This window comes from Rutilus rutilus, assembly GCF_951802725.1.
Source record: "Rutilus rutilus genome assembly, chromosome: 19".
Lineage (NCBI taxonomy): Eukaryota > Metazoa > Chordata > Actinopteri > Cypriniformes > Leuciscidae > Rutilus > Rutilus rutilus.
In genome coordinates this window covers 23,937,435-23,950,144 of record NC_140232.1, presented here as the reverse complement: position 1 = coordinate 23,950,144, position 12,710 = coordinate 23,937,435, and the positions used below count along the sequence as shown (strand labels likewise).

General features: G+C 37.1%; 1 protein-coding gene across 2 annotated transcripts in view; it reads left to right on the top strand.

The window, feature by feature from the left end:
- Positions 1-12,504, top strand: part of ajap1 (adherens junctions associated protein 1) — a 58,111-nt gene extending 45,607 nt beyond the window's left edge. The window contains exons 3-6 of one of the 2 annotated variants that reach the window (XM_084390198.1): positions 6,740-6,827; positions 8,772-9,014; positions 10,046-10,168; positions 11,363-12,504. In XM_084390198.1, coding sequence (XP_084246324.1) covers positions 6,740-6,827; positions 8,772-9,014; positions 10,046-10,118 — 404 coding nt within the window. In that variant the 3' untranslated portion in view covers positions 10,119-10,168; positions 11,363-12,504. The remainder of the gene's footprint in view (positions 1-6,739; positions 6,828-8,771; positions 9,015-10,045; positions 10,169-11,362) is intronic. The other variant, XM_084390197.1, reaches the window with a different exon arrangement.
- The last annotated feature ends 206 nt before the right edge of the window (positions 12,505-12,710 follow it).

Genomic DNA, 12,710 nt, shown 5'->3' with positions numbered 1-12,710 from the left:
CTAAACCCCAGAGATTCTGTATGCACAGAGAATATATGCATAGACTCATCATTTTTAACACACAGTGAAAAAGAGCATTTTTAATCGCGAACAGTCATCATGGAAGAATGATTGCTCTTGCCGTCAGTCTCTCTTTCTCTCTGAGATTTCACTTATAATCAAATTACAACATTCCCATTAAAACTAAATCCACTTTTTAGATTACTGTGAAAAATCACCGGTGTTAGTGCTGGGAACAAATTCCAAGGTGTGATTTTGGTGAGATTGGTGTAAAGTCAAATTTAAACTTGGCGTCTGCACAGCAGTTCATTTAAAGTTTGATGGATCTGGATACTCCTGCATACAAATTCTGAAGTTACGTTTTCACGTTCTTCCCTTTTGAATGTGAACTCAAAGCTGTTGCTTTGCCATGAGTACTCCTTCAGCCAAACCGCAACATGATTGAAAGCACTCAGTGAAGGCATCTCCTTTCCACTTCATCTCACTAGCCCTTTGCAGCCATCTGTAGCTGCAGATGCCAGGCCCGGGCTGCACTAATAGTGCATTTAGCTGACAGATCCACACTATGTCCCGCTCCAAACCTCTAAATGTCCTTTAGGTGGATAGAGGAGTGTCTGTCTCTGTGGTCTCTGCTGGGGCCCCAACAGCACAAACTCATAACCTTCAGTTAAAATACTGCCCCCTGTGTATGTGTCTCCTTTGCATACATTTTTTTTCAAGGTCCTGTCTGTTAAAACTGTGCTATTTGGGTTTTATATTTGTCCTAGATTTTTAAAACTCTTTTCTTTCCACTACTGTCCTATTTTAATGTCAGTCTCATGACATTTCACTTTGTTAGGCCTAATTTTGTCTGGACCAGTTAACTCTGCTATTATTGGCCACTAGTAGGTCTTTGCTAATGTGTTTTGTATACATCCTGGTTTTAAATATTTTTTTTGTGAAGAAAACACTACACGGCATATGCAATGGCATAATTCAATGTATTTCCAATTTAAACAGAATAGTCAGCAGAATACAGTATCTTTTATGATTTGATTGGATTGTGAAAAATGGTATTATGGATTGCAGGGATGTAGTGAAGGATAAACACAGATTTACATTTCTTTTGTAGTACAACATCTTTTTAAAATATAAATGTAATGTTTCTACATTACAATTTAGAGTGATCTGTTATCAGAGGTGACTGTGTCCAAGTAATGTCCAAATGTACAGTTCTAAAATAATACAAATCATGTAGTTAGCTAACATCATGTATTCATTATAGGCAGAAACACTGAGCTCATTAAAGCAATTATTACAAGTTGTGATTGTAATGATTACAATATATAGAACATTTGGCAGTTGTGTATGTCGATTTAGAGTTGGCGTCATCTGAAGTCCTCGCAGGAGTTGGCGTCATCTCTTCACAGGTGTTCGGTCACCTGAAATCCAAACTGGAGCTGGCGTAATCTCTAGTTCTCTAGAAACAGAAAGCAAATGGAAAATAATTAGCATAGTTGCTTTTCATAACATTTCAAGCAATAGATGATAGTCATGCGCATTTCATCTGATATAACTGGAGTGCAAGTTTATGAGATGTATTATGTAAACGCTTGGCTAAATAGATGTGTCTTTAACATAAACATAAAGGCTTAGAGGGATAGTGCCTCTGAGCCCCGAACATTATGAAGAAGGCTAATCCAGAGTTTAGGAGCCAAATGTGAAACAGCTCTATACCGCCTTTAGTGGACTTAGATATTCTACCAAGAGTCCAGAGTTTCGTGACCTTAAAGAGCGTGATGGATTGTAAGGCGATAGAAGATCAGTTAAGTACAGGAGCTAAACCATTTATGACCGTATAGGTCAGTAGCAATACTTTGTAATCGATATGGAACTAGGTAACCAGTGTAGAGATGATAAAATTGGGGTTATTTGATAATATTTACTTGATTTTACTAAAAAGTCTTAACATACAGTAAATTGACTAGTTTTTATCACAGTAACGAACCTAAACTGTCTTGATGAATAATTGAATAAACTTCTCTTGTCATTTCAGTTTGAGGGGTGAAATCTTTTACACTCAACCATGCAAAATGAGGATTCTTTTTTTCCCACACAACATGCCTGATTGGTTAACATTTAAAAGAAAATATATTTTCCTTTATCCATGCATCTTTCAGCATAAAAGAAATGGAATGAATGAGAAAGTTCACAACATAAAAACAAACATTTTCCTTTAGAATAACATGCACTGATGGAACATGCACAATAAGACTAGGAAAGTTTTATTAAGAAAGCATATCCAGGCAGTTTTGCATTTTATGTTGCATTTGAATCGTCACCACCACAAAACACATTCTGAATTTATTTATTTATTTATTTTTGAATCAGTTAATGTAGTTAAAGAATAAACTAACTGGGGCTAACTAGATCATGCTACTCAGCCAAACCTTGAACTCTTTGAAATAACTTAAACAAACAGCACTCCAGAAAAAGTGTAATAGTTCAGCTTGTTCTAGTAGAGACGTTTAGCAGTATATCTGGCTGTAAGGGCCGCACGTCTCTGAGGCTTGGGGAGTTTGGGAAGTATAGTGCCTCTGAGGGTTGGGCTCTTTTGTCCTGATTATTGGCAAGGCGCCCAGGGAAACAAAGGCTCACCCCGAGCACCTGAAGCAAGGTGACTCCATCACTGGCAGAGTTAGGAAGGAGGGGGTCTGGAACCACAGCACCAGCCTGTGTTCCTCTTTTGACACTTTCCCTGATTGGGATTGGTGTGCCTATCTCTCTCATTGCAGGGCCAGGTGAGACAAGGTGATATACGTCCTGTTCTCTGAGCCTGGGCCGGAGTAATAAGAATATAATGGAGATACATTTGCATTTGTCTACTCTGGTATTATAAAGCTCTATATTACACAAATGTGATGGGTTTGGTCGGGGGTGGGGTGGGGGAATGAATCTTTCGAACTGAAATCAATACATAAAACAACAGGCCTAGAAGCCAATGAGCGTTTCGACTCAGAGCAAGGTCGAGGACAGAGAGCTCGTCTCATAAAATTTCACAGATGCATAAACACCTGAATATATCACCCTATACACTCTCTCAATTTAACCTGCTGCCTTCCATTTCAGAGCAAGAGGGACAGAGGGAGAGAGAGGGAAATTTAAATAGCTGTCCGATATGTTTATGTGTTGGTGTAGCTGGGGGACTCCATGCCAAGGAGCAGTGTTCAGACCAGGGACTGAGATAAAATTAATCCAGCTCTGACCTGAACGCAGGACACAGGGAGGGAAAGTGAAGCAAACATTTCCCAGATGCATCTGCATGCTTCCATCACTCATAGTGCCAGCTAAGCAATCAGGAAGGGTCAGAACATCAATATGAAGTAAACATGTGCCTGAACTCCTCTGAACCGTGACTAATTTTCCTCTAGGTCAAAAAACAAAACAAAAAAAAGGCGCTGCCAAAAACTTTATGTATAGAAAGACGGTGCACTCATGTTACCATGAATGGGAGAAAGTGTAACACGCAATATGTGGAAAAAGTAGATTTTTTTTCAATGCTATTTGAGCATAAGATCCAACATTTATGGTAAAGCTGTTGTCAGATTTCATTGGTGATTTCATATATGAAATTTAATCATAAGCTTGGTGAACAGCTTTTGAGAATTTTATGTATCCCCATTCAAAGAGATAGGAGATGCAGTTCAGTGCATTCAGCGTTTGACTATTCTATTTTTCATAAAAGGTTTGACCTGACGGCAAACTTCACTGACTTCACTGATCGAGTGCAACAAAAAGGGAGCGCAGTACTTCTGACTGAAATACCTAATATGATTTTTCTATTGGCTTATGGATTATTCTTGCAGAAATTAATTTGCTCTGTGAAAAACAAAAGTTTATGATTCTTACATGTTTCGTTCGTCATGATAATCTTCACAAATGGACCCAACGTCTATGAACTTTGCAACCTAAATACAATTGGCAGAAGTAAAAAGCTAGGCTATAAATGAACTACACGGTTGCATGACTTCAAACCCATCACCACTAATATTCTGACAACTCTTACAGTCTTTATTTAAAAAGTATTTTCCGTGAAAGTTTGAGGTAGAAAAGTTTGCAAGAGTGGACTAGTGAGTAGATGAAATTACCTGTTCAGTGTGATGTTTAATGTCCCTGACAACTTCTATTCAACCCCAATTTAGCCATTTGTTAGCAACCACCTTTTTCAAGACAAGTAAAATCCCAAGGGGGTATTACTGATGTATTTTATGTCATATAATAAAACATGAAAAAATATTTCGCTTATATTAACCACAGAACTTATTTTAGGAATTTAAACAAAAACTGAAAATTTGACTTCTGAAAAAATTTGACTTCTGGACGATGGAACCGAAAGTGCTAAAACACGATGTGAAATTCACTCCGATTTTTAAAGCCATTTCATTTGCATTTATTTGCATTTCTTGTTCAGTTACAAAAACATAATTGAAGCACCTTGATTGTAAGTCTAATAAGTGTTTTGTTACATTACAGTTAATTCTCTTAGACAAATATTAATGCAACTTTTTTAGTATGCTTGCTGAAGTAAGACTAGTTACTGTAATATGAGGAGTTTGCAATTCTCATACATTCTCAATGTAACATTAAGAGCACAGCTCAGAAGAGCTTGTTGACCTTCAGGGCTAATCTAATCTGTCAGAACTGGCCCAGATGTAATGTCACATTCACACATACATGTACAGGTGTGTAAACGTGCACACGTGCACAAAAGGCGTTTAACTCTCTTTCTCTCTCCGTTGTTTATATCCCTCTCTCTTTCTTTTGTCTCTCTCTCTCTCTCTCTCTCTCTCTCTCTCTCTCTCTCTCTCTCTCTCTCTCTCTCTCTCTCTCTCTCTCTCTCTTCTGGTATTGATTATTCAGCCAGAACTTGAGGGACTCAGCACCCCACAGGTCTCTAGGGTTAAGTAAATCAGTCCAGTGTTTTTTAGTACAGCAACACAGTATAGCGCAACTTGACCCTTCCTGCCAGAACTGAGACATGCCTGTAATTGACTCTAAAATGAGACACGCCTAATACAAGGGCACTAGAAAGAGAAATGATGTGCAACTTGACAAACGCACACACATAGCACAGGCACTATATGTGCTGCCCTGTTAGATAAATGAAAAAATGCATTAGGAATGCATTTGTGAGATGATATATCTCTTATATTACTATATACTGAATAATGCAAACAGTCAGACAGTGTAGTGGTTGCAAACTGAGGACTGTGGTTAAAATAATTATTCTGTTAATCTCCAAAAAAAAAAAAAAAAATAAAGTCCTGAGTTTGGTTTGGTTTACTGCCAAACACTGTTTTCACTTTTTTTTCTGGCCACCCCAAATATACCCAAAATCAAAATGAGGAAGATTTTTGTTCAGATTCCTTCCTGGTTATGATACGCCTGATGCAATCTTCATGACAGCAAATATTCCACGCAGCACAATCCAGTCAACATGCATTACTGTAAATCTCGTTTCAGCCTCAGATATTTTTGGCAGAAGCAAAGTATATGGGTAGTTGATGCATAAAATGTCAATTTAAACTAAAATCAAGATGCACAAGGTATGTTTTTCACGTTTTTACATTCATTCATTCATTTAAAGGGTCCTGTGGTGTGATAAATAAATTAAACAATTGTATAAATATTGTATTTAGTCTCTCAATTAATATGAGATCATAAAAACTGCATGCATAATAACTGTAAAATATTTTTTCAATAATTTTAATCATCAATGTCCCAAAAGGATTTAATGTCAACTACCCATATATAACACTAAGGGGCATTTGCATAGACTCAAACTTTGTACTTCAATTCGTAATGTACAGAGGTGGCATAACAATATTTGCAGTGTATGTCTTTCAATAAAATATCAAAAACACAAAATGAGTAGACAAATGTAACCACGATAACATTATGAAAGAACTTGCATAGCAAATTAGTGCACACTCATATGCACTGTCCTATATTCCGGTTGATGCTTAGTCCCATGTGAAGCTTCTGTGCCAGGTGTAGTAAGGTTAATAGTGTTATAACTCTGAAATGGTTCTGTGAATAAATTAATGTTGGAACTGTGAAACTCCTTTTGGTACTGCAAACTAACCACTTAAATAAATGCACCAAGCTGTAATGCATTCTCATTTCCCAGATACTTTAATATGGATGCTGCTGTTCCTCGCAGACCCGCACACAAACACTTTAATATTGATGGGGAAATCCATAAAATTGCTTCCTTCACTCTTATCAGCTCCAGCAAGAAATGGAAGTCGTGGCACTCTTTATATCTAAAAGTCTGTAACTGCGGCTCCCCGCGGGGTCTCATTTCTATCCATTCAGGAGTGACGGAGTGAGAAAGACAGTGTAGCTCATAGTTCTTGTGACACTCTTTATTCTGGAACAGAGAGTTCTTGTTCTGCATTAATTGTTGTTTGCTGACCTTTAGCCAGCTGGTGTGATTGCCATCTTCTCCCTGTTGCTTTCAGTCAAGCTGTTTCATAGTCCAGACCTTGTGAAATGGTACAATAAATGGACCGACTGAATTACTTTCATGGTGGCAGACAGGGCTTACAAAAAGCTATGGTGGTGCAGAGAGAGCAGTGCATGTTAAGATGCAGTATCAGTGTTATTGCAATCAAATACCTTACAAAAGGCACTGGCGCGCATGTTAGTTGCCATGGAGACAGTGATAACTATGCTCTCTTTGTTTTTCTCTTCTTAGGTCTGGCTGTTCACCAGATCATCACCATCACTGTGTCCCTCATCATGATCGTCGCAGCCTTGATCACTACTCTAGTCCTTAAAAACTGGTAGGAAACATTCTTTTCTTTCAGCAGTGTGCCAATGACTTTTTTGTCTGTCTGTCTCTCCCTATTCCTGTCCCTCTATCTGTTTATCATCTTTTCAATCTGTCCTTCTCTATCCCTCTGTCTGTCAATGTGGACAGTGACCCCTTATTGCACCAAACAATGCAGACACAATCGCTTTTTTCCCAAACTCAGTGAGCTTCCTCCTTAGGCAGCATTTTATGGCACCTAAGATAATTTCTTCTTTTTGATTTGAAAAATCTCTTGACAATAATTATAAACTGTAATGTTCATTACCGAGATTAAATTAAATACAATTACATAAATTAATTATTAGTAAACATACTATTTTACACCAGTTTGTGTCATATTTATATTTATGCTAAAGTACCCATTCTTCCTCAAGTTATTGCAGTGAAATCAATCGAGAGCCGAGTCACTTTTGCTGCCTATGTAAAGTGTTTCAGATCAGTCATAGCCCCTTTCACACATTCAGTCTTTACTGGTAAATAAACAACACCCTGGCCCACCCAATCAGGAGCTTGACCCACCCTACGTCAAATAACGACCGATTACAATATTGGTGCGACGTTCAATTCAGAGATCATGCTTTTCGGTGTGCTTGGTATCAAAAATCTGCTTCCCGTTCATCAGTGCTGTGACTCTGCAGTTACTATTGTGTAATATAGTAGCTCTAGTACTAAAGTAGCTATTATTCATCTTGTGTTTTTAAGAGCAAAATAACATTCTGAGTAGGGATGCACCGATACCACTTTTTCCAGAACGAGTCCGATGCCGATACTGTCATTTTTGGTACTTACTGATACCGTAACCGATACCTGTATTTTCACTGCATTTGTAATTTTTAAATGTATTAGTAGAGAAACCAAAAGAATATCAATCATATTAGTTGGCATAAAAGTTATTTTCATGCTTAATTAAAGGTATAGCGGAGGATTTTTTACTTCCGGGTGGATCACCTATACTATTGGTCCTCCTAATTGTCAATCATTCTGGTGAATCAATCAAACTTATTCAAAAAGTGGAGAGGGCGGGTCTTATCTAAAATTCGGAAAGATCCTCCGCTATACCTTTAAGCCTGCTAAAATGCATTGTATGAACTACTGTTACTTTCACTGTTCATATTGCTCTATCATATTTTATCTTTCATTTAATAGTACAGCACATATTTAGAGCTGCTCCAGCAGGGCTCAGTGCTGAGGATTGGGTCAGTGGTACAAATGTTTAGAGAAAAGTGAAATATCAATTATTTATTCCAATTTTGATACTACAACAAAACCAACACTGCATATTTATTACTGTATAAATTAAATATAGATGCATCTTTTTGTAATGTTACTAAAGGTAGCCTATTTAGTCAAGAGCAGTGAGTAATTTATTTGTCCTTTGTTTGATTGAATATTAAATTGAACCAGTATCTGGCTCATTTACTCGTACTCGTAAAAATGCTCCGATATGCATCCCTAATTCTGTGTGATCATCCCCTTACGCCTGTCACTCAGAAAAAGTAGCTAAAATGAAACTAAAGTGCTTCACCTCATCTAGGTGGGTGAAGAAACCAGCTCAGCGTTTTAAAGGTCATTTACAATGATTGAATTCAGAGTTTGCCAGTATTGTGGTTCTGGTGTGTGAATGGTATCTTACCAGTAAAAAGAGAGAACAACACATTTGTGTATTTACTTGAAAATACATTCTGATAATTTTACGTTAATTTACCGGGATTTCTGTGCGAAAGGGGCTAATGAGGTTCCATTTCAATTAGGATGCCTATTTATGAAATTCACAGCAAGGCAGCTCACTAGGTTTTTTGAACAGAGCTAATATGTCTGTGTCTGTCTCCCCAGTTCGTGTTAAATGTAGGACAGACACAGCGGTTCAAGGTATGATTTTATGTTGGCTTTGTGAATTTGGTGCGTGTTTTTGTAGTTGTGCGCAGTCCGGGAATGGCCGACACAGCAGCCATCAGAGAAAGATCAACCAGCAAGAGGAGAGCTGTCAGAATCTGACCGACTTCACGCCTGCCCGCGTGCCCAGTAAGGTCGACATCTTCACCGCCTACAATGACAGTTTACAGTGCTCACACGAGTGCGTGCGGTCCGGCATACCGGTGTACACGGACGAGATGATCCAGCACACACCCATCTACAAGACATCCTACAATGGAAACAGGCAAGAGGACATGATTCATATATATTCAGTAGGATCAACTGGGCTGGATGTTGGAGCTGCTGACCAAGTTGTTTGGAAAGCGAGTCGACTGCATTGACAGCCCTGTCCGTACTTTCTTACAGGGTTTGGCTTCCTCATAGCTTAGAGTGTTTAGTGCTGACAGAAATAATGTTCATTCAACTCTTGACCATATTATGCACAAATGTATAATTTGCTGGTTAAAGTGCGCATCACATTTGACCCCTGCAGTTTACCATTTTTAAACTAAATTTCACAATCCAGGTCATCCAAGGTCACCTAATTTATTTATATTCTTTTTTAGATATTTCATTTTTTATATTTTTTAACAGTGGGACTTTTAACTATCAAGCTGTGTTTTAGCTTATAGACAGTTTGCATGTTAAAACCTTCTCAGAAAAGTTAAATTCATCCTCTTTAATGCACCACCACTGCAGCCATTCACACGCAGACAGACTCTTTGGCATTGCATATTTCCTCATGCTGCATGAGCTATTTGTGAGCTATTTATGACAGCTTGTCAAGTTCAGTAAAACTTTTAAAATGCAGTGGTCTCAAAAGCCCTGCATTCGGTTCCATTCAAACTGTTTTTGAATGTGTCTTTGTTTGAAAATACATAGTTTCATATTTTTCTTTGCTACAATCGTCCAATTATAGAATAGTTTAGTCTTTAATGTGCATTTTGGAAATAACCAGTTTAATCTGCCAGAGAGTCATTATTTTTCAGATAAGCATGTTGAGACAGTCTTGTTTTTTGTCCTTCCATTGCCCTCGCCTTTATAAAAGACTGAGTATGGGCTTAAATTGTATGAATAATTTCAGTGCTGCTTCATTTAATACTGTATGCTTCAGAATACAAAACCTAGATGAGAGGTTTTAGAGGAAATGTAACTGTGGGCGCTTTTGTTTGTGGTATAATATGCCATTTTAAAAAAGAGAGTCTTGAATCAGGGAGTGGGACAGAAGTGCTTATATCTGCAGGATTGAAGAGCTGATCTGTCTGTCTATTTCAGACCGTCGCCCACTGAAAGGCAGCTAATCCCTGTGGCCTTTGTGTCTGAGAAATGGTTCGAGATCTCCTGTTGAGGCCCTTTTACTACCTTTGGGTTGAGCCCACGTCTTCAGTTTGTGCCCTGGTACGTACTATATTTCGTATGGCTCTAAAATTCACATGGTGTAATTTTGGCATGGTTTTCCAGTGCTTGTGTTCTTTCTAGAAATTCACAGTTCCTCGGGGTTCAGAAAGAATAGTTCACAAGTCATAGAATTTTAATGAGTTGCAGGCTTGTACTGTAGCTCATATACTTTCAAAAATTGTATCCTCCATTTACCAACAGCAGAAATATTAGGTGATGTGACAATATACAATGGTAACACTTACATTATATTAGGTAACATGAACTAACAATGAACCACAGTCATTTGTTTTTAAGGTCCCATTAGTTTGTGTTAACAATTATTAACAGTATTTATTAATCTTTGTTAACACTAGTTATAAAAAAAATACAACTGCTGACTTAATTACCTCAGGTTCAATAATAATATTAACATAATAATGTATTAGTAAATGTTGAAATTAACATTAAGATTAAGACATTCTTTAGAAGTATTGTTCATTGTTAGTTTACTAATAGTTGACTAATAATAAATAATAGAAGCTTATTGTAAAGTGTTACCAATTAATTAATCAATCTAGTTTAATGTTAATTCCTACATCTACTAATATACTTTTTTAACATTTCAAGTTGTAACATGTCAGTTAATGCATTATATATATTTTTAGAGTAGTTTATTTACAAAGTTATACACTATCAAGTCTTGTTCTATTTAAAGGGATTGTTCACCCCAAAATTCTGTCATTAATTACTCACCCTCATCATGTCATTCCAAACCTGTAAGACGTTCATCTTCGGAACACAAATGAAGATTCCCTTTCTATCCCTTCATAGACAGCTACACAACTGCCAGCTCCGTTTACCACAACTGATGTGTGAGTTGATGAATGTTTAAATGTGAATAAAAGCCTAAATTCAATCTGTTCATCATATAAAGCGATCGAGCTTTAAGAAAATTTGGACTAAGCCACTCAATTCAAATGGATTAGTTTTACGATCTCTTTCGTCAAAAAGAGGGTCAAACTGTCAGTTGCGTAGGCTGTCAATGGAGGGACGGAAAGCACTCAGATTTCATCAAAAGGATCTTCATTTGTGTTCCGAAGCGACACGCGAGAAATGAATGACTCAACAGAATTCAATTATTTGGGTAAACTAACCCTTTAAAAAGTGATTCATATTCAAACTCAACTAAAATTGAATCTTCTGTACTTTCAGGATCTCATTGGAAAATCTGTGAATCAAACACAAAAAGACTAAAACACAATAAAGCAAAACAAAACCACAACAACAACAACGACAAGCAATCACAGAGATGGGAACTGAGACGAACTGGCAGTTTTGTACAAATGTTGGATCTCTCTAGAAATGGACTGAAGATGTTTATTTTTCTAGACTGATGCAGTGCTATGGAACCACTCCCAAATTATTTTCCATAGACATGTGATCATTTTAGAGATGACATAGAGCTGATATATTATATACGTGTATTACTGCACATGTGGGTGTGCTGGAGTGGAGTTCGGCTGCGGGGACGCTCTCTGACACGACACGTCTGCTTGTGTGGAGAAAACACTCTCCTGAACTTTGTGCCAATAATGCCATTATGTGCCACTACATATATAGATGGGACGCGTTTAGTTTCGTGGAAAATTACTGACACAACATCAAGTAATTTCAGTGACTGTCTCCCAATATCAATCTGTCATCCGTTTTTGTATAAAAAGTATGAATATGTATTTGAAACATGTTTTGAAATAGCTGAGGAAATGTGTTACAAATGTCCAAAAAAATATTTATATGGAGCACTATTCATTTAGATGGAAAAAAAAAAACAAGTAAAAAATGAACCCAGTGAGGAATAGTACAATACCCAGGTTTTAATTTCACTACATTGTTACTAGACCCCGTTTTAAAGGAATAGTCTCTATTTTTATACAAACGAGGACACTAATGAGTCAGACAGACCTAATTTAACTGGACTGTTGGGACTGTTAATCTGCGAGTGGAAGTTCAATGAAATGTTAAAGGGTTTTTCTTTTCTTTTCTTTTTTTTTTCTTCCTTTTTTGTTAAAGCTACCAAACAATGTGGATGCCAGATTCAGTATTCATTCAAAGCTTATTTGATTTGCCAAAGCCATGCTTCAGACGCTTGTTGAGTTTCTGTTTCTTATCACTGATGAGAAATGACCTGTACTGGTTAATCATGTTTACGGACTCACAGACCCTCACAGAGCTATTAGTTTGAGGGTCGATCCTAAATAACACAATCAGTTACCTATTAGAACATTATAAAATAGCTAATAAACCACAACATTTTAATTTCAAAGCTTAATTTGAATAAAGACAACATTCAACAGTTATCAGCTTTGTGCGTAGACTCAAAACGAACAAAATATTGTATGTGTACTTGATTTTTGTGCCTAGTAATTTGTGCCAACTTGACCTCTATATTGGAATCTGAAACAAAATCATGAATGTCACTTTCTTTGTGTGCTACGTTCTACTTTTTAATTTAAGCTAATAGTTTATAATTTATTGTTTTTCACAGTTTGATTTATTTGAG